The sequence below is a fragment of the Osmerus mordax genome, chromosome 1, assembly GCF_038355195.1.
Source record: "Osmerus mordax isolate fOsmMor3 chromosome 1, fOsmMor3.pri, whole genome shotgun sequence".
In the NCBI taxonomy this organism is placed as follows: Eukaryota; Metazoa; Chordata; class Actinopteri; order Osmeriformes; family Osmeridae; genus Osmerus; species Osmerus mordax.
The window spans coordinates 25,416,049-25,442,790 of NC_090050.1; the positions used below are offsets into that span (position 1 = coordinate 25,416,049).

The following is a 26,742-nucleotide window of genomic DNA, read 5'->3' on the forward strand; positions in this document are numbered from 1 at the left end:
AGGTTGGAGGGAGATAGGAGGGAGATAGGAGGGATGTAGGTAGGAGGTAGGAGGGAGATAGGAGGGTTATAGGAGGGAGATAGGAGGGATGTAGGTAGGAGGTTGGAGGGAGATAGGAGGGTTATAGGAGGGAGATAGGAGGGATGTAGGAAGGAGGTAGGAGGGAGATAGGAGGGTTATAGGAGGGAGATAGGAGGGATGTAGGAAGGAGGTAGGAGGGAGATAGGAGGGTTATAGGAGGGAGATAGGATGGAGGTTGCAGGGATCTGGGACTCTGGATTCAGAGTACAAGACGGAAACGTGGTTTTGCTGCAGGCAGAAGGGCTGCTGGCAGAAGGACTGCAGGCAAACCACGCTTCCCTAGTGTCTGACTTCCAAATGAATCAAGGCTTTTTCTGAGTGTTGATGCCACTAGCAAAGTGCATCAGGCTTTTCCAAACACTAAATATTACATCACAGAACTCTCTCTGTGTCTGTGCTGAGAGACAGATTGAGCTTTTCAGGTTATTTAGCGAGATGATATGCAGATGACATCACAGGGTGGAACAAGACTTTGGGTTACACTACGGCTAGGGTAGGTAGCTCAGAGGCACAGTAAAGATGAGTTAGAGGCAGTCACACTAGAGTTAGAGGCAGTCACAGTATAGATGAGTTAGAGGCAGTCACACTAGAGTTAGAGGCAGTCACAGTATAGATGAGTTAGAGGCAGTCATAGTATAGATGAGTTAGAGGCAGTCACAGTATAGATGAGTTAGAGGCAGTCACAGTATGGATGAGTTAGAGGCAGTCACAGTATAGATGAGTTAGAGGCAGTCATAGTATAGATGAGTTAGAGGCAGTCACAGTATAGATGAGTTAGAGGCAGTCACAGTATAGATGAGTTAGAGGCAGTCACAGTATGGATGAGTTAGAGGCAGTCACAGTATAGATGAGAAGTAGTAGTCTCTGTCCATCATTCCATCTATCCATCTATCGATCCATCCATCCTCAATACTACTGGTGCCCTCTGTCCAGAGATTTGATTGTATCAGACATGATGCTCTCCCTATATCCATCTATATCTCTCTCCCTCTCTCTCTCTCCCTCCCTTTATCCATCTCTCTCTCCCACTCTCTCCCTCCCTCTTCCCCCTCCCTCGCTCTCTCTCTCTATCCCTCTCTCTTCCTCCCTCTCCTTCTCTCTCTCTATCCCTATATCAGTCTCTCCCTCCCTCTCTCCGTCTCCTCTGATGGTTAGTCAGGATGGATGCTGGTGTGGATCCAGAGCGTTGTTGTGGCTGCAGATGGTCTGTCTGCTGCACAGATTGATCCTCCTGTCCTGCAGCTCTGAACAGTCTGCTGTCTCCTCCTGTCCTGCAGCTCTGAACAGTCTGCTGTCTCCTCCTGTCCTGCAGCTCTGAACAGTCTGCTGTCTCCTCCTGTCCTGCAGCTCTGAACAGTCTGCTGTCTCCTCCTGTCCTGCAGCTCTGAACAGTCTGCTGTCTCCTCCTGTCCTGCAGCTCTGAACAGTCTGCTGTCTCCTCTGTTTCTGCTGACTGGGGATGTTGAGACCCCGTCCACGTTCCACTTCTGCTCTTAATCCATCACCTCAAACCAGCCCCCTGGCCTCCACCTCCCTGGCCTCCACCTTCCCGGCCCCCCTGGCCTCCACCTTCCCGGCCCCACCTCCCCAGCCTCCCCGGCCCCCCCGGTCTCCACCTCCCTGGCCTCCACCTCCCTGGCCCCCCTGGCCTCCACCTCCCTGGCCTCCACCTCCCCGGCCCCACCTCCCTGGCCCCCCTGGCCTCCACCTCCCTGGCCCCCCTGGCCTCCCTGGCCCCCCTGGCCCCCCTGGCCCCCCTGGCCTCCCTGGCCTCCACCTCCCTGACCCCCCTGGCCCCCCTGGCCCCCCTGGCCTCCACCTCCCTGGCCCCCCTGGCCTCCCTGGCCCCCCTGGCCCCCCTGGCCTCCCTGGCCTCCACCTCCCTGACCCCCCTGGCCTCCCTGGCCTCCACCTCCCTGGCCTCCACCTCCCTGGCCCCCCTGGCCTCCCTGGCCTCCACCTCCCTGGCCCCCCCGGCCCCCCCGGCCTCCACCTCCCTGGCATCCACCTCCCTGGCCTCCACCTCACCCAGAACACCACACCTCTCTCCCCCCTCCCTCAGAGTCCTCATGACATACATGACCTATAACATGATTGTACAAGAAATTGTATAATAATCGGACTGACAAAGCATGCCCTTACAAAACAGTCATATCATGAGGGAGTCAGGTGGCTGAGCGATTAGTTTCTACTGACAATTTAAATGTTTTCAAATGTTTTGGGGAATAAATTATCTCACAATTGTTCTTTGAGGTGTGACCTCACTTCCTGTTCCTCTTCTTCCCCCTCAGATCGAGAAAATTATGAACCTGATTGGAGAAGGCATCGAGTTGGCGGGTGACCAGCCGCCCACACCCTCAGGTGTGTTTGATTTGTCACGTGTCACGTCCTGTCTGGTTGGGATGCTGGGGAACTTGCACATGCATGACGCTCACAAGCCCTGAGTTACATATAAGATGTTCATGTCAAGGTCAGATCAAGGTCAGCTATGAATAGAATCATTACAGGGACAGCCTGCTATCATAGAGATATGAGTACTCATCCATCTTTATCGGTGAGGAAACAATCCCTTTCAGCTCGGTGTGCAAATGCTGTTAGCTAAAGTATGTAAGGGGGTGTTTCCACTTTCAAAGAAACACAATTCTGAAATCACTTATCTGTCAGTCAGCCAGGTGCTGTGTCTCAGTGATCCTGTCTGCAGAGGAGAGGCAGGTGCTGTGTCTCAGTGATCCTGTCTGCAGAGGAGAGGCAGGTGCTGTGTCTCAGTGATCCTGGCTGCAGAGGAGAGGCAGGGAGCATCAGGATCCTGGAGGAACATCCATGTGTTAATATTTACACTACCTAGTTACCCAGCCTCCTGTAACCTAGTTACCCAGCCTCCTGTAACCTAGTTACCCAGCCTCCTATAACCTAGTTACCCAGCCTCCTGTAACCTAGTTACCCAGCCTCCTGTAACCTAGTTACCCAGCCTCCTATAACCTAGTTACCCAGCCTCCTGTAACCTAGTTACCCAGCCTCCTGTAACCTACTTACCCAGCCTCGTGTAACCTAGTTACCCAGCCTCCTGTAACCTAGTTACCCAGCTTCGTGTAACCTAGTTACCCAGCCTCCTGTAACCTAGTTACCCAGCCTCCTGTAACCTAGTTACCCAGCCTCCTGTAACCTAGTTACCCAGCCTCCTATAACCTAGTTACCCAGCCTCCTGTAACCTAGTTACCCAGCCTCCTGTAACCTAGTTACCCAGCCTCCTGTAACCTAGTTACCCAGCCTCCTGTAACCTAGTTACCCAGCCTCCTGTAACCTAGTTACCCAGCCTGCTGTAACCTAACTGAGAATTAACATCTAGACTCTGTAAAGGAGAACACAAGCACAGCAGCAGTTGGGCCTGGTGCATGATCTCAGGTCTGCTGCCCTCTTCATCGTGTCTCTGTGGTTCACCTGGATATCACCCTGTGTGTCCACTCTCCTCACAGTAGAAGGGCTCGTTCTGTTCTGGATTGTACAGGACCCATGCTGTGTGTTTCTCCTCATTAGAGAGCCTGTTTGAGGATCCTGGAAAGCAAGTGTCCTAGTTTTAGCTGAGTCATAAGGTGTGTCCATTTTACCCCCGAGATGATCAGTCATTAGACAGGATGTTCTTTACTAGATCTCCATCCTGGTTGCCCTCTTTCTCTCTTCTGGTCTCTGTCCATCCTGGTCTCTACATCACTCTGCCTCCCATCTCTCTCTCTCTCTCTCTCTCTCTCTCTCTCTCTCTCTCTCTCTCTCTCTTTCTCTCTCTCTGTCTCTCTTTCTCCCTTTCTCTCTCTCTCTCTCTCTCTCTCTCTCTCTCTCTCTCTCTCTCTCTCTCTCTCTCTCTCTCTCTCTCTCTCTCTCTCTCTCTCTCTCTCTCTCTCTCTGTCTCTCTGTCTCTCTTTCTCTCTCTCCCTCTCTCGTTCCCAGACCATCTCTCTGTCACCATGGTGTAGGTCAGGGGTACTCAATTAGAAACCCAAAAGGTCCACTAACCAAATTTCCATTCAGTCCAGGGTCCGGAACAATTATGGTTTATTTTTCTGGCCCTTACCTCAGAGTTCTGGGGGTAATTTTGTTCAAAGTGCCTTAATGTTGCGGGGCGGTAGGGATGGACTGGGAGTAAAAATAGGTCATGCACATTCTGTTTGATGTGAGGCTAGTTCGTGAGAACGCTAGGTGGCTGGTGCCACCTGCCTGTGCCTCGTGCCACTTGCCTGTCCATGGTGCCACCTGCCTGTCCATGGTGCCACCTGCCTGTGCATGGTACCACCTGCCTGTGCCTCGTGCCACCTGCCTGTGCCTCGTGCCACTTGCCTGTGCATGGTGCCACCTGCCTGTGCATGGTGTCACCTGCCTGTGCCTCGTGCCACCTGCCTGTGCATGGTGTCACCTGCCTGTGCCTCGTGCCACCTGCCTGTGCATGGTGCCAACTGCCTGTGCATGGTGCCACCTGCCTGTGCATGGTGCCACCTGCCTGTGCCTCGTGCCACCTGCCTATCCATGGTACCACCTGCCTGTGCCTCGTGCCACCTGCCTGTGCCTCGTGCCACTTGCCTGTGCATGGTGCCACCTGCCTGTGCATGGTGCCACCTGCCTGTGCCTCGTGCCACCTGCCTGTGCCTCATGCCACCTGCCTGTGCATGGTGCCACCTGCCTGTGCCTCGTGCCACCTGCCTGTGCCTCGTGCCACCTGCCTGTGGTAACACTCCAAGCTCAGAGCGCACAGGCACTGAGCTGTTTGTGTTTGTCATTTCAAAGTGGCTCGATTGTGTGCTACAAGAGCGCAGAGTAAATGAGCTTAAAAGAGAGAGGGGGGAGAGAGGGGGGAGAGAGACACAGGAGGTTTATTGGGGCTGTGTTTGTGTTCGGCGATGACGACGTCTCCACTTGCCTTGAATTAATTCAGCTTTGCAGTTATTCCTGCCTCATTCTGGATGCACTGACAGACACCCAGCTAGCTGCTGCTCTCCAGCGCACTGATAAATCCTGGCAGCTTTATCTAGTCGCAGCCTCACCAGCCCACCTCATCTTCCTGGCAAATTGGCCTCTATAGTTATCCCCTAGGTCAAGTGTAGATCTCTCTCTCTCTCGTTATCTCTTTCTCTGTGTGTGTCTCTCTTTTCTCTCGCTGTCTCTCTATTTCTAGTTTGAGGCCAATAGGTCTCTTTTTCCCCTCTCTCTGTTGTATTATACCTGTTTCCTTCTTTCTTTTTCTCTTGTATTGTTGCCATGGGAGCCTGTTTGGTGAGTGTCTGACCTGTTTTGGAGTCCGACAGTGATCCAGCCTCCTCTGTGCGGTGGCAGCTGCCGTGGCAACAGGTCCAGCATTCAGGATCTTCCTCGCGGGGAGGTGGTCACTGATAAACGGTCTTGATTCATATTTTTAAACAGGCGTCTGACTTTGGGCTGTTAAGAGAGAAGGCGGATTTTGGACGAGGTGGGGGGGGGGGGGGGAGGGAGAGGAGGGAGGGGGGTTGGAGAGGGAAGAGGAGAGGGGAGGGAGGGGGGGTTGGAGAGGGGAGAGGAGAGGAGAGGGGAGAGGAGGGAGGGAGGGAGGTAGGAGAGGAGAGAGGAGAGGAGAGGAGGGAGGGAGGTAGGAGAGGGGAGAGGAGCGAGGGGGGTTGGAGAGGGGAGAGGGGAGAGGAGGGAGGGGGGTTGGAGAGGGGAGAGGGGAGAGGAGGGAGGGGGGGTTGGAGAGGGGAGAGGGGAGAGGAGGGAGGGGGGTTGGAGAGGGGAGAGGGGAGAGGAGGGAGGGGGGTTGGAGAGGGGAGAGGAGAGAGGAGGGAGGGGGGTTGGAGAGGGAAAAAGAGGGTGGAGATACTGGTGATTCATTATTAGTCATCTTTCATCTCTTTCTTATTACCCTTTCATTTCCTCTACCTGTTTCACAATCTACCCTTCATTCATCTCTGACTGTGTTACTGCTCTCTCCCCCTTCTCTCTCTTTCTCTACCCCGCTCTCTCTTTCTGTCCCCCTGCTCTCTCTTTCTCTCTCCCTGCTCTCTCTTTATCTCCCCCTGCTCTCTCTTTCTCTCCCCCTGCTCTCTCTTTCTCTCTCCTTGCTCTCTCTTTCTCTCCCTGCTCTCTCTTTCTCTCTCCCTGCTCTCTCTTTCTCTCCCTGCTCTCTCTTTCTCCATCTGCTCTCTCTTTCTCTCCCCCTGCTCTCTCTTTCTCTCTCCATGCTCTCTCTTTCTCTCTTCCTGTTCTCTCTTTCTCTCCCTGCTCTCTCTTTCTCTTCCTGTTCTCTCTTTATCTCTCCATGCTCTCTCTTTCTCTTCCTGTTCTCTCTTTCTCTCCCCCTGCTCTGTCTTTCTCTCTCCCTGCTTTCTCTTTCTCTTCCTGTTCTCTCTTTCTCTCCCTGCTCTCTCTTTCTCTTCCTGTTCTCTCTTTATCTCTCCATGCTCTCTCTTTCTCTTCCTGTTCTCTCTTTCTCTCCCCCTGCTCTGTCTTTCTCTCTCCCTGCTTTCTCTTTCTCTTCCTGTTCTCTCTTTCTCTCCCTGCTCTCTCTTTCTCCCCCTGCTCTCTCTTTCTCTCTCCCTGCTCTCTCTTTATCTCCCCCTGCTCTCTCTTTCTCTCTCCCTGCTCTCTCTTTCTCTCTCCCTGCTCTCTCTTTCTCTCTCCCTGCTCTCTCTTTCTCTTCCTGTTCTTTCTTTCTCTCTTGCTTTCCTCTTACTTTACGTAATCTAGACCAGACTAGACTGCAGTGCAGTGCAGTGCCTGGCCTGGCCAGATGAGGGTGTTGTGTCATGTGTCCCTGGCATGTGTGTGTTCTGACCCAGGGAGGGTCACAGCTGGGGGTCCAGGTGTGTGTGATGTGACGTGTGGAACCAGGACAAGAGCAGCTCGTTGTGCAAATCGTCCCTGCATGGGGGAGGGGGGGAGATGACAAAGGAAGTGACGGTCGTGTGTGCATGGATGTGTGTTTGTGTGTGTGTGGATGTGTGTGTGTATGTGTGTGTGTGTGTGTGTGTGTGTGTTTGCGCATGGGTGCATGGTGTGCACATGCTTCTCTCACCTTCTCTCCCCCTCTCTCTCTTCCTCTCCCTCCCTCTGCCTCTCTCTTTCTTCCTGCCTCTCCCTCCCTCCCTCTCTCTCTCCCTCTCTCTCTCTCTCTCTCTCTCTCTGTCTCTCCCTGCTAACTCGGGTCAACATGGCCCCCCTCTCGTTCTCTCATCAATGTGAGTTGTAAATGAATTAAAAGCCCTCCACTATTAAGTAGGGGCTTGACAGTGCTCTTTGTTCTAATGCCCTCGTTAGAGACAGAGAAGTAGAGCTCTGCTGCTATGAAGGTTAGGAGGGAGGAGCCAGGGACCCTGGGGGGGCTGCTGTGAGGGTTAGGAGGGAGGAGCCAGGGACCCTGGGGGGGCTGCTGTGAGGGTTAGGAGGGAGGAGCCAGGGACCCTGGGGGGGCTGCTGTGAGGGTTTTTGGAGGGAGGAGCCAGGGACCCTGAGGGGCTGCTGTGAGGGTTGAGGGAGGAGCCAGGGACCCTGGGGGGCTGCTGTGAGGGTTAGGAGGGAGGAGCCAGGGACCCTGAGGGGGCTGCTGTGAGGGTTAGGAGGGAGGAGCCAGGGACCCTGGGGGGGCTGCTGTGAGGGTTAGGAGGGAGGAGCCAGGGACCCTGAGGGGCTGCTGTGAGGGTTAGGAGGGAGGAGCCAGGGACCCTGAGGGGCTGCTGTGAGGGTTAGGAGGGAGGAGCCAGGGACCCTGAGGGGCTGCTGTGAGGGTTAGGAGGGAGGAGCCAGGGACCCTGGGGGGGCTGCTGTGAGGGTTAGGAGGGAGGAGCCAGGGACCCTGGGGGGGCTGCTGTGAGGGTTAGGAGGGAGGAGCCAGGGACCCTGAGGGGCTGCTGTGAGGGTTAGGAGGGAGGAGCCAGGGACCCTGGGGGGGCTGCTGTGAGGGTTAGGAGGGAGGAGCCAGGGACCCTGAGGGGCTGCTGTGAGGGTTAGGAGGGAGGAGCCAGGGACCCTGGGGGGGCTGCTGTGAGGGTTAGGAGGGAGGAGCCAGGGACCCTGAGGGGCTGCTGTGAGGGTTAGGAGGGAGGAGCCAGGGACCCTGAGGGGCTGATCCCCCTCCTCTGTCTGTCTCCAGCCCTGTGTGGGCTCAGGCTCCCTGGACGCAGGCCAGCCCTGCCTGGACGTGTTCTGGGGTTTCTGCACTGAAGAACATAGAGCCTCAGCTTCAGTGGCCTTCCTGATCAGTATGAGTAGAGAGGGGGAGAGAGGGAAGAGGTCAGAGAAGGAGGAGGGAGTGAGAGATTAAGACAGAGAGACAGAATAAAAAGAAAGAGACAGAGAGACAGAGAGAGAGAGAGAGAGAGAGAGAGAGAGAGAGAGAGAGGGAGGGAGAGAGAGAGAGAGAGAGAGAGAGAGAGAGAGAGAGAGAGAGAGAGAGAGAGAGAGAGAGAGAGAGAGAGAGAGAGCGAGAGAGAGAGAGAGAGAGGGCAGGAACAGAGAGATACAGGAAGCTTTTTCCTGCTCTAGTCTGCTGTGGATTGGAAGGGAACGAGAGACTGAGTTTGAGAGACAGAGAAAGAAAGAGAGACAGGAAGGTAAAGAGGAGAGACTGAGGACGTGAGTGGTGGAGAAAGGTGAAGGCTGATGTTTGGGAAGAAGGGATGAGCATGGAGATTGGCTGGGGGAAGGAAGGATGGGGCTGGTGAGGCTGGGGCTGGTGAGGCTGGGGCTGGTGAGGCTAGGGCTGGTGAGGCTAGGGCTGGTGAGGCTGGGGCTGGTGAGGCTGGGGGCTGGTGAGGCTAGGGCTGGTGAGGCTAGGGCTGGTGAGGCTGGGGCTGGTGAGGCTGGGGCTTGAGCTGAGGCTGGGGCTGGTGAGGCTGAGGCTTGAGCTGAGGCTGGGGCTGGTGAGGCTGGGTCTTGAGCTGAGGCGAGGGATGGTGAGGCTGGGGCTGGTGAGGCTGGGGCTGGAGCTGCTATCTGGTCTGGTTTGTTTCCTGTGCGGGACGTCATTCCCTGTGAACGGGGAGGAAAGCGTGTGATCCTGCCAACCGGAGCGAGAGAGAGAGAGAGAGAGAGGAGAGGGAGAGAGGGAGGGAGGGGCAGGAAGAGAGAGGGAGAGGGAGAGAGAGAGAGAGGGAGGGGCGGGAAGAGAGAGAGAGAGGGAGAGAGAGAGAGAGAGAGAGAGAGAGAGAGAGAGAGAGAGAGAGAGGGAGAGAGGGAGGGAGGGGCGGGAAGAGAGAGAGAGAGAGAGGAAGAGAGAGAGAGAGAGGGAGAGAGGGAGGGGCGGGAAGAGAGAGAGAAAGGAGAGAGAGAGAGAGAGAGGGAGAGAGGGAGGGAGGGGCGGGAAGAGAGAGAGAGAGGGAGAGAGAGAGGGAGAGAGGGAGGGAGGGGCGGGAAGAGAGAGAGAGAGGAGAGAGAGAGAGCGGAGAGCAGCATCTGTGACAGAGAGCGTCTCAGACGGGGATGCAGCAAACCTCCGCCTGCAGAACAGGGGGCTGTGGAGCGAGCTGTACCCAGGACAGAGCAGAGCCAGGTGGGGGAGCCGGGCTGGGCGCTGGGGACTGCTGCTGGATGATCCTGAGAGCACAGCCACCAGGCTCACCTGCTGTGTGTTGGGTCTCAGACAGGATTCTCTGCACCGAGGAATGAAAAGGACGCTCTCTGAATGAGCCAGGGGAGTGTGTGTGTGGTGTGTGCTGCGCGTGCGTGTGTGTGTGTGTGTGTGCTGGGCAGTAGCTAGGAGCATTCGAGAGAGCGAGGACGTAGTCTGTTCTCCTCCCAGACTGTCTGCAGGATCCAGGGGATGTTACGCTTCTGATCCAGGCGCTTTTGGAACCCCTCGGGTGGAATCTTCAGCACTCGCGGATTCTTGGATTCTCTGATGTTGGATTATGCAGCATGATTACCTGAATGCGTTTTCTCTACTGCAGGAAATGACATACAAGCTTTTCCACTGTCGAGATTCCTTGCGGTCTGGTCCGGGCGCTGAGTGGGGGGGGCTGGACTGGCGTGCTGCGCGGAGAGGGACTGAGCACGCAGGGTTCTGAGAGGAGGTGTCTCTGGTCTGGACCTGGAGCTCTGCTCAGAGGTTCTCTATCTGGATGGGATCCTGCCTCACTGTGCTCCTGGGAGGAACCAGCCAGTGGAACTTAACACCTGAGATCTTTGCGCTGGCAGTTCTGTTGTCTGGTGGAGCTTTGTGGCTGGAAGGTTTAGAATATTCTGCATTCTCAGATGACCCCCTTTTTGCACTTACTTAATCACCTACTATCTACCTATTACCTATCTACTACCTAGCTAACTGTTTGGGGAGGAGGTTCTTGCGTACCAGTTTGGTGGCAGATGCCAGATGGCCCCCCGTCTAATAAATATCAATTACTTAATCAAGAATCCGTTTTCAAACAGGCTCCCTCTCCTCCCCTAGCTCCCCTGTCACAGCGTCCAGACCCGTCCTCCCTCCCCCGTCCTCCCATCCTCCCCCCAGAAGGGCTGGGCAGAGCCTCCAGTGGAGGTCTCTCCTCCCCCCCCGGTGTCAGACTAGCCCGGCCCCCGCCCCCCCTCGTGGGCCCCGGGACCCCCCGGTCTGGACCCTGTCTCCCTGCCTGCTGCCCTGGTGCCTGCGCTGCCCCAGGATGATGTGGCAATGCCACCTGTCGTCCTCTGAGTGCCGCTGCTACCGGCTGAACGGTTTTCTCCCTGCTCAAGCGCTTCCCTGTGTCAGCAGAGGGGGGGCGGCCGAGAGGCTCTGCTGGACCAGACGGTGGGAGAGTGGCTGGAGCGTGTGGGGCTCCCGCAGTATGAGAGCAAGCTGCTGCTCAACGGGTTTGACGACCTGCGCTTCATGGTGAGTTACGAGCCAGGCTCACAGCGCCCTTCTGATGATGATTGTGTGTTGACTGTGACTCTCTCTCTCTCTCTCCACCTCTCTCTCTCTCTCGCTTTACCTCTCCTCACTTGACCTTCTGTCTCTTTCTCTCCCGATATCGATTTCAATTATAAATGCTTTATTGGATGTTTTCAATTAATCACAGTTGCCAAAGCAGTCCACAGACTCTCTCTCTCCCTACCCCTACCTCTCTCTCTTCCCCCCCCCCCACTCTCTCTCTCTCTCCTGCCCTTTGGTTTGTGTTTCTCGCTCTCATCTCTTTATGGCTCTTTCTTGCACTTGACTTTGTCTCCCCTCCCCACTCCTCCTCTCCCCCACTCCTCTCCTCCCTTCCCCCACTCTTCCCCTCCCCTTCCCTCCCCACTCCTCTCCTCCCTTCCCCACTCCTCCCCCTCTCCTCCCTTCCCCCACTCCTCCCTCTCTCCTCTCCTACCTTCTTCTGTCCCCTCCATAACTCTTCCTGACCCTTCCCCCCACATGACCACAGGCTGAATTATGTCCACAAAGTGAACTTGGATAAAATATATTAGCTTGTCACCTAGACAGATCACAACACAAAACCTATCAACGTATTTTTTATGGATCCCAAATCGTCGTATCTCATTTACAGTCATTCCATCCTGGCTTCCTCCCCCTCATGGGAGAGCGGCAGATTTAAGAGCTCACTGCACCATGCACCATGCACCATGCACCATGCACCATGCACCATGCACCATGCACCATGCACCATGCAGGCTCTCTCTACACACAACATCACATCAACAGCAACACAGATGTACTCTATTTCCATGATCAAATATTATATAAAAATTTGATAGCATTGTCAAATGGATCATGTATTATATGATTCAACACAGACAAGGGATGCATGATTTTATTGTCTGGGCAGTCTGAAAGGAATTAAACAGTAGAGAAGTTCCATTCTTCTCTGAAAATCATCAACATTCTGTTGGGCTGAGCTTTAGTAAGAGAGGTTGATGAAGGGATTCAGCTGCAGTTTGGCACGTTGGTTTCAGAAAGAGAGAGGGGCGTGCCAACTTCACTGGAAGACATCACAAAGAAACCAGATCCAGCATTTGGCAGTGACTCTGCAAAACAACTATCTTGCTTCCCCCCCTGAATTAAATACCCTTTAATAGAGCCGTGGGACATTAGTAAGCCGTGTTCCATAACATTAAGGACCAGGGTTCCAGACATTTGCGACTACGGCTCCAAAGTATTAGTGACCAGTGTTCTGGAACATTTGTCACCAGGGTTCCAGAAGATTTGTGACACATTTCTAAAAGAGGCACATTCCCATCTTCAAGGGTTAGGTGCTGGTGAGGGTCAGGGTTAGTTGATACTAGTGTATAATTTTTAGATAGTTTATTTAGTATATATTAAATGAAAAATAAATAATCTACAGATGAACTATCGATATAAAATGATTCCTGTCTCTTAACTGTGTTGCTGCAGCTAGTGGACAAGTGCTCATGATCGGTGTACGTGTGGGACATTGATTCTTGGAGAGATCAAAACTTCTCGAGTTCCTCTGTCATTCACTGGACTCCATCCAGAGGAGAAATGTGTCTGCGTTGGAGCTCTGCAGAGCTGGCATCTTCCTTCCTGTCACATGACTGATGTGTCTGGAGGCAGAGCTACGTTAGGTAGATAAGCGTGTCACAGGACAAATTAGCCGTAGGTATTTACAAGGGCTGGGAGGCTGTGGCTAGGAAAGGTCACAGCAGCCGGCAAGATGAAGCTATGTCTTTTCTACAAGAACTTCAATTTCACAGATCTAATTCCATCATTATCTCAGTGTTGTGTTGTCCTTGTGTGTGTGTGCGTGTAGTGCTTGTGTGTGTGTGTGTGTGTGCGTGTAGTGCTTGTGTGTGTGTGTGTGTGTGTGCCTGGAGGGGGATTGAGCCCAGCTCTCGCCATCAACCATCAGACCAAAATGTCATTTTCATAGTCTGAAAACAACATTAAGGTTCCCCCATCTCAGATAGTGATGCGTCATCAAACCACCTCTACATTTACATTTACATTTATTCATTTAGCAGACGCTTTTATCCAAAGCGACTTCCAAGAGAGAGCTTTACAAAGTGCATAGGTCACTGATCATAACAACAAGATAGCCACAAACACATTGCGAGTAGCATCTACTGCATAATCCTTTAACATGTTTAATGATTGTTAACATCATTAACACACACTCACATACACACTCACACACGCACACACACACAGAGTGAATGTGTAAATGTAGAAATACGTGGTGTGGTACATATTATGGTGGTTAGCCCCTGGTGTAGGGAACATGCCCCCCACCACCTCATGTGCCCGCCCCCCCCTCCCCCCCTCCCCCCCAGTGTGCTAGTGTGACCCCCCCTCCCCCCTCCCCCCCTGCCCCCTCCCCCCTCTCTCCCCCCTCCCCCCCAGTGTGCCTGTGTTTGCTGGCTCCTCTGCCCAGCGGTGGAGGAACTATGAATAATGTACTCCCTGTCTGTCCTCATCTCCCTCTACACCACCGCTACCACCCGTCTGTGCTGCCTAGCCCTGGTCTCACACTGCCTAGCCCTGGTCTCATGCTGCCCAGCCCTGGTCTCATGCTGCCTAGCCCTGGTCTCATGCTGCCTAGCCCTGGTCTCATGCTGCCCAGCCCTGGTCTCATGCTGCCTAGCCCTGGTCTCATGCTCCCTAGCCCTGGTCTCATGCTGCCTAGCCCTGGTCTCATGCTGTCTAGCCCTGGTCTCATGCTGCCTAGCCCTGGTCTCACGCTGCATAGCCCTGGTCTCATGCTGCCTAGCCCTGGTCTCATGCTGCCTAGCCCTGGTCTCATGCTGTCTAGCCCTGGTCTCATGCTGCCTAGCCCTGGTCTCACGCTGCATAGCCCTGGTCTCATGCTGCATAGCCCTGGTCTCACGCTGCCCAGCCCTGGTCTCATGCTGCCTAGCCCTGGTCTCACGCTGCCCAGCCCTGGTCTCACGCTGCCTAGCCCTGGTCTCACGCTGCCCAGCCCTGGTCTCACGCTGCCTAGCCCTGGTCTCACACTGCCTAGCCCTGGTCTCACGCTGCCTAGCCCTGGTCTCACGCTGCCTAGCCCTGGTCTCACGCTGTCCAGCCCTGGTCTCACGCTGCCTAGCCCTGGTCCTGCGAGATGGAAACAGGAAACGAAAAGAAGAGGAACAGGAAAGTTTCTGACAGCCTTGTCTTTATGCTACTGAGGACAGCAGCCAAATCCACACACACCCTGAGATGTTTACACCAGTCAGATCTTCCACCTTCTGTCATGTGAGGGAGTTCTCTCTTCTCACTCTGCTCTCAACGTGAGCATGAGCTTCGACTCCTCTCACAGCGCAGCCAGTAAAACATCCAATATCCCCCCCGACACACGGTGTGTGTGTGTGTTTATTTCAGTCCCTCGATGACGTCAGTATCTTGTTGATGTTTATCTGGGTGGTGATCAGTGTGTGATCTGGATCAGTACCCCGCTAGCTGCAGCCCTCCTGGAGGCAGAGCCCAGAACAGCCCTCCTGGAGGCAGAGCCCAGGACAGCCCTCCTGGAGGCAGAGCCCAGGACAGCCCTCCTGGAGGCAGAGCACAGGACAGCCCTCCTGGAGGCAGAGCCCAGGACAGCCCTCCTGGAGGCAGAGCCCAGGACAGCCCTCCTGGAGGCAGAGCCCAGAACAGCCCTCCTGGAGGCAGAGCCCAGGACAGCCCTCCTGGAGGCAGAGCCCAGAACAGCCCTCCTGGAGGCAGAGCCCAGGACAGCCCTCCTGGAGGCAGAGCCCAGGACAGCCCTCCTGGAGGCAGAGCCCAGGACAGCCCTCCTGGAGGCAGAGCCCAGAACAGCTCTCCTGGAGGCAGAGCCCAGAACAGCTCTCCTGGAGGCAGAGCCCAGGACAGCCCTCCTGGAGGCAGAGCCCAGAACAGCTCTCCTGGAGGCAGAGCCCAGGACAGCCCTCCTGGAGGCAGAGCCCAGAACAGCTCTCCTGGAGGCAGAGCCCAGGACAGCCCTCCTGGAGGCAGAGCCCAGAACAGCCCTCCTGGAGGCAGAGCCCAGAACAGCCCTCCTGGAGGCAGAGCACAGGACAGCCCTCCTGGAGGCAGAGCACAGGACAGCCCTCCTGGAGGCAGAGCCCAGGACAGCCCTCCTGGAGGCAGAGCCCAGAACAGCTCTCCTGGAGGCAGAGCCCAGGACAGCCCTCCTGGAGGCAGAGCCCAGGACAGCCCTCCTGGAGGCAGAGCCCAGGACAGCCCTCCTGGAGGCAGAGCCCAGAACAGCCCTCCTGGAGGCAGAGCCCAGGACAGCCCTCCTGGAGGCAGAGCCCAGAACAGCCCTCCTGGAGGCAGAGCCCAGGACAGCCCTCCTGGAGGCAGAGCCCAGGACAGCTCTTTGTTCCCTGCTTGTCTGGGAGGAGGCCGTCTGCAGTGGCCCACCAGCAGAAATGCTTAGCTGCACATTTTCAAGGCTCTGCTCGTACGTTCCCCTCCACAACCTGAGCAGGATGACAAGGCAGCGTGCACACACACACACACACAGTGTGCACACGCACACACACACATACACACACAGTGTGCACACACACACACACACAGTGTGCACACACACACCAGGAGATCACAGTGTTGTGTGTCCAGCTTGGTGTAGGTGCAGGGAGGAGGAGATGTTGCAGACTTTGTGTTTGGGTCCAGTTAGCAGGCCCTCTCCTCCTCTCCTCCCCTCTCCTCCTCTCCTCCCCTCTCCTCCTCTCCTCCTCTCCTTTCTTCTCCTCTCCTCTCTTCTCCTCTCCTCGTTCCTCTCCTCTTTCCTCTCCTCTTCTCTATCTTCCTTGCCTCCTCTCCTCCTCTCCTCTCTCCTCTCTCCTCTCTCCTCTCTCCTCCTCTCTCCTCTCTCCTCTTTCCTCTCTCCTCTCTCCTCCTTGCCTCCTCTCCTCCTCTCCTCCTCTCCTCTCCCCTTTCCTCTCTCCTCTCCTCCTCTCCTCCTCTCCTCTATCCTCTCTCCTCCTCTCCCCTTTCCTCTCTCCTCTCCTCTCTTCTCTACGATGTCTCAACACTGCAGGTCAGGATTGATCCTGCTGCCGCTCTGATTGGCTGAGTCTCGCTGCTGTTGCATTAGATGAGATTGATTATGTTTGGCATGCGCAATTTATTTGACTCCTACGTCCTTCCACTGTGCTGTTCCAGGACAAAAAGTGTGCGTGTGTGTAAGAGAGATAGTGTTTGTGTGTGTATGTGAGAGAGATAGATTGTGTGTGTGTGTGTTGTCTGTCTGTAGGGAATGTTGCAATGTAATGACATTCCACTCAATGATGTGTAAGACTATTGTGTGTGTGTGCGTTCATTCGTGTGTGTGTGTGTGTGTGTGTAGGGCAGTAACGTGATGGAGGACATGGACCTCAGAGACATGGGAATCACTGATCCTGGACACAGGAAGAAGATCCTCCACGCAGCCCGAAACCTGCCCAAGGTACCCCTACTCACCCTCCTCTTTCTCCTCCTCATCCTCCTTCTCCTCTTCCTCCTCTTCCCCCTCCTCTTCCTCCTTTTCCTCCTCATCTAACCTCTCCTCCTTTTCCTCCTCATCTAACCTCTCCTCCTTCTCCTCCTCCTCTAACCCCTCCTCCTCCTCCTGTAACCCCTCCTCCTTCTCCTCCTCATCTAACCTTTCCTCCTCCTTCTCCTCCTCATCTAACCTTTCCTCCTCCTTCTCCTCCTCATCTAACCTCTCCTCCTCCTCCTTCTCCTCCTCATCTAACCCCTCCTCCTCCTCCTGTAACCCCTCCTCCTTCTCCTCCTCATCTAACCTTTCCTCCTCCTTTCCTCCTCATCTAACCTCTCCTCCTCCTCCTTCTCCTCCTCATCTAACCCCTCCTCCTTCTCCTCCTCATCTAACCCCTCCTCCTTCTCCTCCTCATCTAACCTCTCCTCCTCCTCCTCCTCTAACCTTTCCTCCTCCTTCTCCTCCTCATCTAACCTTTCCTCCTCCTTCTCCTCCTCATCTAACCTTTCCTCTCCTTCTCCTCCTCATCTAACCTCTCCTCCTCCTCCTTCTCCTCCTCATCTAACCCCTCCTCCTTCTCCTCCTCCTGTAACCCCTCCTCCTCCTCCTCCTCCTCTAACCTTTCCTCCTCCTTCTCCTCCTCATCTAACCTCTCCTCCTCCTCCTTCTCCTCCTCATCTAACCTCTCCTCCTTCTCCTCCTCATCTAACCCCTCCTCCTTCTCCTCCTCCTCCTCCTGTAACCCCTCCTCCTTCTCCTCATCTAACCCCTCCTCCTTCTCCTCCTCATCTAACCTCTCCTCCTCCTCCTACTCCTCCTCATTTAACCCCTCCTCCTTCTCCTCCTCCTCTAACCCCTCCTCCTCCTCCAGGTGAAGGCTCTGGGTTGTGATGGCAGCTCATCTCTCTCCTCCTGGCTGGATGTTCTGGGCCTGCAGGAGTACCTGCCCAACTTCCTGTCCAGCGGCTACCGCACCCTGGACTGTGTGAAGAACCTCTGGGAGCTGGAAATCGTCAACGTGAGGGCCTTCACTCTCCCACGAGAACCGAGACTACATGATAGAGCAGCAACTACACACCCCTCTCCTCCTCTACTCTCCTGCTCTACTCTCCTGCTCTACTCTCCTGCTCTACTCTCCTCCTCTACTCTCCTCCTCTACTCTACTCTATTCCTCACTTCCTGTCTTGACCTCCTCATCTCCTCACCAGTGTTTTGTGACTCAGAGATCCTGGGGGAGGAGCCAGACCTGAGGGGCTTAAAGCTACACAGATTGAAGATTAATTATTGAGGAGGGTTCATTCTGTTTGCCTCCAGGTTGTTAGTCTGTATGATTGTGTGTGTGTGTGTTTGCGTGTGTGTTTTGTACCCACGTAACCACCTGTCCATATATTACATTTAGTCATTTAGCAGACGCTCTTATCCAGAGGGACTTATAGTAAGTACAGGGACATTCCCCCGAGGCAAGTAGGGTGAAGTGCCTTGCCCAAGGACACAACGTCATTTTGCACGGCCGAGAATCGAACTGGCAACCTTCTGATTACTAGCCCGATTCCCTAACCGCTCAGCCACCTGACAGACCTGACCTGATATCAGTGTCAGTGCAGTTATACAAACACACACACACCGGCGTCCCCAGCAGAGTGTGTCCAGTGTGGCAGGAGTCTCCTGGGATGACGACCAGGACGCTGTGTCCTCCTCCGCAGGTCCTGAAGATCGTCCCTCTGGGACACAGGAAGAGGATCATCGCCTCGCTGGCAGAGCGGCCCTACGAGGAGGCGCCCACCAAGACCCAGCGCCTCTCCCAGATCAGGGTGAGGACTGCCCCCCTCTGACATCACACAGCTCTAGGCCTGCACCAGGACAGCACACAGCTGTCACTGGGACATCACACAGCTATGTCACTATGACAGTCAGGAAGTGATGTCGTCCCGTGTGAAATGGTGTCTAAGCTGTCCCCCCCTCCCCGTCACCCTGTCAGGACCAGCCATGCTGCTGATGTTCTGTAACACAGGGTGTGGGGTAGTACTGTGTGGTGTAGAGCAGGGGTTCTCAGCCCTCCAACCCAAGCCTCCCTGCCCTGCATGTTTTAGGTGTTTCCCTGAGGAGCAGGGTTGGGAACCCCTGGTGTAGAGGACTGTCAAGTTAACAAGCACGCATGCCCCTTTCCCCCTCCACGCATCAATGCTCATGTTATTGTGGTCACACAGGAAATGCTAGTGGGAGTGTCACCTAGTGTCACCTAGACGACAGCCCTGCTCTACAGCCTCCTATAGAGTCACACCCCCCCGGAATCACATCACCTAGACAACAGCCCTGCTGTACAGCCTCCTATAGAGTCACACCCCCACAGAATCACATCACCTAGACAACAGCCCTGCTGTACAGCCTCTTATAGAGTCACACCCCCCCCCGGAATCACATCACCTAGACGACAGCCCTGCTCTACAGCCTCCTATAGAGTCACACCCCCCCGGAATCACATCACCTAGACAACAGCCCTGCTGTACAGCCTCCTATAGTCACACCCCCACAGAATCACATCACCTAGACAACAGCCCTGCTGTACAGCCTCCTATAGAGTCACACCCCCACAGAATCACATCACCTAGACAACAGCCCTGCTGTACAGCCTCCTATAGAGTCACACCCCCCCAGAATCACATCCGGCCATGACAGCTCTCCAGCATTCATCTGATGAAGTTCAGCAGCAGATCAATAGGCTGTTATAATAACCAGGATATATCTGGGCCATGTGTGTGTCCCTGTGTGTGTGTGTGTGTGTGTGTGTGTGTGTGTGTGTGCAGTTCCAGGACCTGCTGTCCCAGGGGCCATCCCCCCTGTCCCAGGTGGACCCCTACACCAGCCGCTCCATGGACCTGCTGCTGCCGGGGGAGGGGGGGCGCAGGAGGGAGCAGGACTGCAGCGTATCGCTGAGATCATACAGTGAGAGGCCCCGCTCTGTGGTCAGTACGTCTGCCTGGCTCCGTCTATGATCTGTATATCTCTGTGTCTCTCTGTAACTCCCCCCTCTCTCCTCTCCCCTCTCTCCACCCCCCTTTCTCCTCCCCCCTCTGTCCTCCGCCCTCTCCCCCGCAGGACCGTCAGAGCGAGCGTCACTGGGAGCCCCGCCCCGCCCTGAGGCCTCCCAGCCAGGCTGCCTCCTACGGCACCGTGTCCGGCTGGCACCACCAGCCTGAGAAGCTCATCCTGGAGTCCTGCGGCTACGAGGCCAGCGTGGGTCACCCTGTCACCCTCACCCTGTCCCATCCTCACCCTGTCACACCCTCACCCTGTCACCTTGTCACATCCTCACCCTGTCACCCTCTCATCTGAACCCTCACCCTGTCACCCTCATACCAGTTCTCTCACCAACACACCTGAGTTAAACACCAACAAAGTCTCTTGACTTTGGGAACTTCACAGAGTTCATTTGAACTTGAACTTCCCTGAATTAAACATAAACTGCTGTAATGGCACAAAGTTACACTTAGTTTATGTTTAGTGCATAAATGTAAGAAATACTTTCGAGATCTGCAAGAGTCGGTGTTGTTGTGGGAAGGCCTCGCATCTAAATGTGTTTCATGCATGACCACAGCTTGTCTCAAAGCAGGCATCTAATCCAGACCTGTTCCTCCTCTTGCAGTATCTGGGATCCATGATCATCAGGGATCTACGAGGGATCGAGTCCACTCAAGAAGCCTGTGCCAAGATCAGGGTAGATCCACAGTCCATGCATGAGGGACTGAATGAGTGTGAGTGAGTAAGTGAGTGAGTAAGTGAAGCTAATGGATGAAGATGCATCGATGGATGATGTGCAGTCAGAGTCTGGGAGTGGCAGATGAGTCCTCAGGATGGCAGCTGTGACTATCTGACTTCATCCCAACATGCCTCTCATCCCCTCCCCTCCCGTGTCCTCTCATCCCCTTCCCTCCCCTCTCCTATCTTCTCCTCTCATACCCTCCCCTCCCGTCTCCTCTCATCCCCTCCCCTCCCGTCTCCTCTCCTCTCATCCCCTACCCTCCCCTCTCCTATCCTCTCCTCTCATCCCCTCCCCTCTCCTATCCTCTCATCCCCTTCCCTCTCCTCTCATCCCCTCCCCTCTCCTCTCCTCTCATCACCTTCCCTCCCCTTCCCTCTCCTCTCCTCTCCTCTCATCCCCTCCCCTCTCCTCTCCTCTCATCACCTTCCTTTCCCTCTCCTATCCTCTCCTCTCATCCCCTCCCCTCTACTCTCCTCACTTCTCTTTTCTCAGAAATCAAAGGACTCTAAGAAAGGCCCTGTGGTCATCCTATCCATCACCTATAAAGGGGTTCGCTTCATCGATGCAGCCACCAAGGTAAGAGACTCTATTCAGATGCCATTCAGCCTCCCTCCATCCTCTACCTGGCCTCGCTGTTTCCTCCGCTAGATGGAGGTGTGCGTCATCATACATGCCAGTTCTGACCTGCTGTTCATCTTGACCACAGTACCTGACCTGCTGTTTCTCCACGACTTCCAAGAGAGAGCTTTACAAAGTGTAAAGTGTAAAAATATATCACAGCGAGTACAAACAATTTTAAATCAGTTACCACTAACCACAAGAGCAACAAGTCTCTGAGCAAGAGTCATTGTGATCCTTGAGGAAACTAACATCGGGTCAAGCGAACCATTCCTAATTACCGTTGTACTCCCGGAACAAGTGCGTCTTGAGCCTGACTTGCTGTTCCTCCAGACCCCAGTACCTGACTTGCTATTTCTCCAGACCACAGTACCTGACCTGCTGTTCGTCCAGACCACAGTACCTGACTTCCTGTTCCTCCAGACCACAGTACCTGACCTGCTGTTCCTACAGACCACAGTACCTGACTTGATGTTCCTCCAGACCAGAGTACCTGACCTGCTGTTCCTCCAGACCACAGTACCTGACCTGCTGTTCATCCAGACCACAGTACCTGACTTGCTGTTCCTCCAGACCACAGTACCTGACTTGCTGTTCCTCCAGACCACAGTACCTGCCTTGCCCTTCCTCCAGACCACAGTACCTGACTTGCTGTTCCTCCAGACCACAGTACCTGACTTGCTGTTCCTCCAGACCACAGTACCTGCCTTGCTGTTCCTCCAGACCACAGTACCTGACTTGCTGTTCCTCCAGACCACAGTACCTGACCTGTTGTTCCTCCAGACCACAGTACCTGACTTGCTGTTCGTCCAGACCACAGTACCTGACTTGTTGTTCCTCCAGACCACAGTACCTGACTTGTTGTTCCTCCAGACCACAGTACCTGACTTGCTGTTCCTCCAGACCATAGTAGCCGAGCACGAGATCAGGAACATCTCGTGTGCAGCCCAGGACCCGGACGACCTCCACACGTTCGCCTACATCACCAAGGACCTGAAGAGCGGTCACCACTTCTGTCACGTGTTCAGCACCGTGGAGGTGGTGAGTCTGGACGCGTCTTCTGAACAAAGGGGAGGGGCGGAAGACAAAACCATAGCAACATCTAACGGGTGTTCATCTCCCGATTGCCTCGTTACAGAACTTGATTAACTAGGAGGCTTTCCAGAGCCAGGCAGGACATCAGTGCTGATTAGGAACTCATCTTCATCTGATTGGGACTTCCTGTTGACGCTGTGTCTTCCTTTCCAGACACAGACCTATGAGATCATCCTGACGCTGGGACAGGCGTTTGAGGTGGCCTATCAGATCGCTCTGCAGGCCCGGGCCAGGCAGTATGTGCCCCCGGCCTCTCTGGTGTCAGAGGTCATTGAGACCAAAGCCAGCAGACCTGTCTCTCATAACTGGAGCAGCATGAGAAGAACTACAGTGAGTATCACCCAGCCAGCTTTGTGTGTGGTAATGTCTGAGTGTGTGTGTGTGTGTGTGTGTGTGTGTGTGTGTGTGTGTGTGTGTGTGCGTGTGTGTGTGCGTGTGTGTGGGTGTGTGTAGGTGTGTGTGTGTGTGTGTGGGTGTGTGTGTGTGTGGGTGTGTGTGCGTGCGTGCGTGCATAAGCAGTGATCATATGAGAACTGGGTGTATTCAAAGTTTCATACACAGCAACAACATTAGCGGCGTTGTGAAAGTGATGAGTCAGTTCTGTGCCTGCAGTACAGTACAATGTACTGGGGTGGAGGGAGAGAGCAGGGTGGAGGGAGAGAGCAGGGTGGAGGTGTGGAGGGAGAGAGCAGGGTGGAGGTGTGGAGGGAGAGAGCAGGGTGGAGGGAGAGAGCAGGGTGGAGGTGTGGAGGGAGAAAGCAGGGTGGAGGTGAGGAGGGAGAGAGCAGGGTGGAGGGAGAGAGCAGGGTGGAGGGAGAGAGCAGGGAGGAGGGAGAGAGCAGGGTGGAGGTGTGGAGGGAGAGAGCAGGGTGGAGGTGAGGAGGGAGAGAGCAGGGTGGAGGTGTGGAGGGAGAGAGCAGGGTGGAGGTGTGGAGGGAGAGAGCAGGGTGGAGGTGAGGAGGGAGAGAGCAGGGTGGAGGTGTGGAGGGAGAGAGCAGGGTGGAGGTGTGGAGGGAGAGAGCAGGGTGGAGGGAAAGAGCAGGGTGGAGGGAGAGAGCAGGGTGGAGATGTGGAGGGAGAGAGCAAGGTGGAGGGAGAGAGCAGGGAGGAGGGAGAGAGCAGGGTGGAGGGAGAGAGCAGGGTGGAGATGTGAAGGGAGAGAGCAGGGTGGAGGGAGAGAGCAGGGTGGAGGGAGAGAGCAGGGTGGAGATGTGGAGGGAGAGAGCAGGGTGGAGGGAGAGAGCAGGGAGGAGGGAGAGAGCAGGGAGGAGGGAGAGAGCAGGGTGGAGGGAGAGAGCAGGGTGGAGATGTGAAGGGAGAGAGCAGGGTGGAGGGAGAGAGCAGGGTGGAGATGTGAAGGGAGAGAGCAGGGTGGAGGGAGAGAGCAGGGTGGAGGGAGAGAGCAGGGTGGAGATGTGGAGGGAGAGAGCAGGGTGGAGGGAGAGAGCAGGGAGGAGGGAGAGAGCAGGGAGGAGGGAGAGAGCAGGGTGGAGGGAGAGAGCAGGGTGGAGATGTGAAGGGAGAGAGCAGGGTGGAGGGAGAGAGCAGGGAGGAGGGAGAGAGCAGGGAGGAGGGAGAGAGCAGGGTGGAGGGAGAAAGCAGGGTGGAAGTGTGTGTATTGATCAGTAGAGCCGATCCTGCAGGTTAGTCTATACTGCTCCTCAGTATTGATCAGCGCTGTGTTAACTGTGTCAATGTTTACGCAGGCCCAGAGCCCTTGCTCTGATCCGCCCCTCTGACTCAATATGACGAGGCCTGGGTGAAGCTGTCAGGCCTCTGACTCAATATGACGAGGCCTGGGTGATCCTGTCAGGCCTCTGACTCAATATGACGAGGCCTGGGTGATCCTGTCAGGCCTCTGACTCAATATGACGAGGCCTGGGTGAAGCTGTCAGGCCTCTGACTCAATATGACGAGGCCTGGGTGAAGCTGTCAGGCCTCTGACTCAATATGACGAGGCCTGGGTGAAGCTGTCAGTGAACATGTCGGGCCTCTGAGTCAACACAGCTGAGCGTGTTTAAGCATGCGCACCGGTCACCTTGGTTTATCATCTGTCCCATGTGAGGTCTGCAGAGACCAGGGTCACACACGTAAAACTATTTTTATTTGTAATCTTTTTTACTTTTTTCACCCACACAAGTACAGAAGTCTAAAACAGAATCTCTTGTGTTGTATGAATCTGTCATCTTTTCATTATTGGTAAAACGTGTCTTGTTTTATTAATGCCGTATTTCTGGGTCGAATTCAGGAAGTCTATCCTCCTTTGTAGCTAACAGTCCCCTGGAGAACAGCCGCTCACTTCATCTCCACAACAACTACTGAAACCTAAATAAATCACATCCATTCACATATATAGTTCATTCTTTATTAATAACTTATTCTCATTTGGCTTGTTCTCATCATTCCTTTTGCTGTGGTGAGTTTAAATACCAGGAAAATCTTTCTTCTTCTACTGTTTTCCTTTTTAACGTTTCAGCAGTTCTTTCTTCTTCTGCTGTTTTCCTTTGTAACATTTCAGCAGTTCCTTCTTCTTCTGCTGTTTTCCTTTGTAACGTTTCAGCAGTTCCTTCTTCTTCTGCTCTTTTCCTTTGTAACGTTTCAGCAGTTCCTTCTTCTTCTGCTGTTCCCCTGTGTAACGTGTCTGTGTTCTTGTCTTCTTGGTCCTCTTGTTTCCCAGGGTGCACCTGTGCTGGACTGTCGCTGCTGTTATTGTCACAGCTGTACCACCCACCGGCCCTCCTTCCTCCCCCTGAGCTCTGTTAGCCCTGCAGTCCAGGTCTCCTCCCTCCTCTACTCCTCCCTCCATCACCCCTCCATCCTCCCTCCATCACCCCTCCATCCTCCCTCCATCACCCCTCCATCACCCCTCCATCACCCCTCCATCAGCCCTCCATCCTCCCTCCATCCTCCCTCCATCACCCCTCCATCAGCCCTCCATCAGCCCTCCATCACCCCTCCATCACCCCTCCATCAGCCCTCCCCATCAGCCCTCCATCCTCCCTCCATCACCCCTCCATCACCCCTCCATCAGCCCTCCATCAGCCCTCCATCACCCCTCCATCAGCCCTCCATCCTCCCTCCATCACCCCTCCATCACCCCTCCATCAGCCCTCCATCCTCCCTCCATCACTCCTCCATCACCCCTCCATCCTCCCTCCATCAGCCCTCCATCCTCCCTCCATCACCCCTCCATCACCCCTCCATCCTCCCTCCATCAGCCCTCCATCCTCCCTCCATCACCCCTCCATCACCCCTCCATCAGCCCTCCATCCTCCCTCCCTCCATCCTCCCTCCATAACCCCTCCATCCTCCCTCCATCAGCCCTCCATCAGCCCTCCATCACCCTTCCATCATCTTCACATCACCCATCCATCATCTCCACATCCTCCCTCCCTCCATCATCTCCTCCCTCTCTCCTCTCTCTCATTATTGGCTGCAGTGCTCTTCATGCAGAGCATGAAGCTCCATTTTCCTTTTTTTCTTCTTTTAACACAGACGTGTGTAAATGAGATGGATGATGTCAGCTCTGCTGTCTCGTATCACACTCTGCTCTCTCATCATTCCATTAAAGCTTGTTCTTTTATTTTATTTTAAGAAAAGCTCACTTCTTTTTCTGGCTTGTGAGTGAAGTGTTGTGCAGTGTAAATGCATAGTGGGGAGATGGTCATCAACATTTATGTTTTAAGTGGTTTGTTGAGTTCTTACCAAGAGGTGGCGTTGGTCAGATGTTTTCGACTCCAGAGATGATGGAATTATTTCATTTCTACGACCAGGAAGGAGGTCTGGTATCATCCAGAGAGCTTCCTGTCAAACAGGATGTGCTGGGTGATACATGACAGCCCTCATGTAAACCCACCCTGATAATAACTATTTAAATATGGAACCCATGGCTGTGTGTACATCGGTAGTTATCACAGCAGGTTGGCTTACTGACGCACGTGTCTGTGTGTGTGTGGGAGCGTGTGTGAGTGTGTGTGTTTCAGCATGTGTGTGTGATGGTTGTCTTCCCCTGAGTCCCTGCTGAGAGAGAGAGGGGAGAGGAGAGAGAGAGGGACGGTGTTATCTGGGTTAGCTGGGCTTGGAGTGTCTCCATGTGTGTGTCTGTGTGTGTGTGTGTGTGTGTGTGTGTGTGTCTGCGTCTCTGTGTGTGTGTGTTTCTGCAGTCAGGTGTGTGAACGCTGGACTCCCTTCTCCAGCCGTCTCACACCCTCTCTCCCTCCACCCTCCTCTCCCCTCCTCTCTCCCTCCCCTTCCCTTCCCACTCCCCTCATCTCTCCCCCTTCTCTCTCCCTCCCTCCCCCCCTCTCCCTCTCCCCCTTCACGCTCCTCTCCCTCCCCTCCTCTCTCCATCCCTCCCCCCTCCTCTCCCTCCCCCCTCCCCTCCTCTCTCCCTCCCCCCTCACTCTCTCCCTCCTCTCCCTCCCCTCCCCTCCTCCCCCCCCCTCCTCCCCCCCCCCTCCTCCCCCCTGGCAGATTGGTCCTCTGGAGGAGGATCCAGACAGGCTGTCCCTAGGCAGCACCGCCTGGCTCTTCAACCCCAGAGACCCCAGCAGGCGTCCAGCCAGCACCAAGTACGAGACCACCATATTCTGAGGCCCACCCTCCACGCTGCCCCCTCCCAGCCCAGCCTCCGCGGGTGCCCCCCCCCAGCCCAGCCCACCCTCCACGCTGCCCCCTCCCAGCCCAGCCTCCACGCTGCCCCCCCCAGCCCAGCCTCCACGCTGCCCCCTCCCAGCCCAGCCTCCACGGCTGCCCCCCCCCCAGCCCAGCCCAGCCTCCACGGCTGCCCCCTCCCCAGCCCGACCTCCACGGCTGCCCCCTCCCCAGCCCGACCTCCACGGCTGCCCC

The 26,742-nt window shown here is 55.1% G+C and overlaps 1 protein-coding gene across 1 annotated transcript; it reads left to right on the forward strand.

Moving 5' to 3' along the window:
- Window positions 1–10,682: 10,682 nt before the first annotated feature.
- Window positions 10,683–26,487, forward strand: anks1ab (ankyrin repeat and sterile alpha motif domain containing 1Ab). The gene is given in 13 exon segments (XM_067261200.1): window positions 10,683–10,739; window positions 10,741–10,800; window positions 10,802–10,894; window positions 16,290–16,388; window positions 17,293–17,439; window positions 18,125–18,232; window positions 19,226–19,384; window positions 19,518–19,655; window positions 20,065–20,136; window positions 20,674–20,757; window positions 21,703–21,840; window positions 22,048–22,224; window positions 26,368–26,487. Coding segments are annotated over 13 exon segments (1,452 nt in total).
- Window positions 26,488–26,742: the final 255 nt, after the last annotated feature.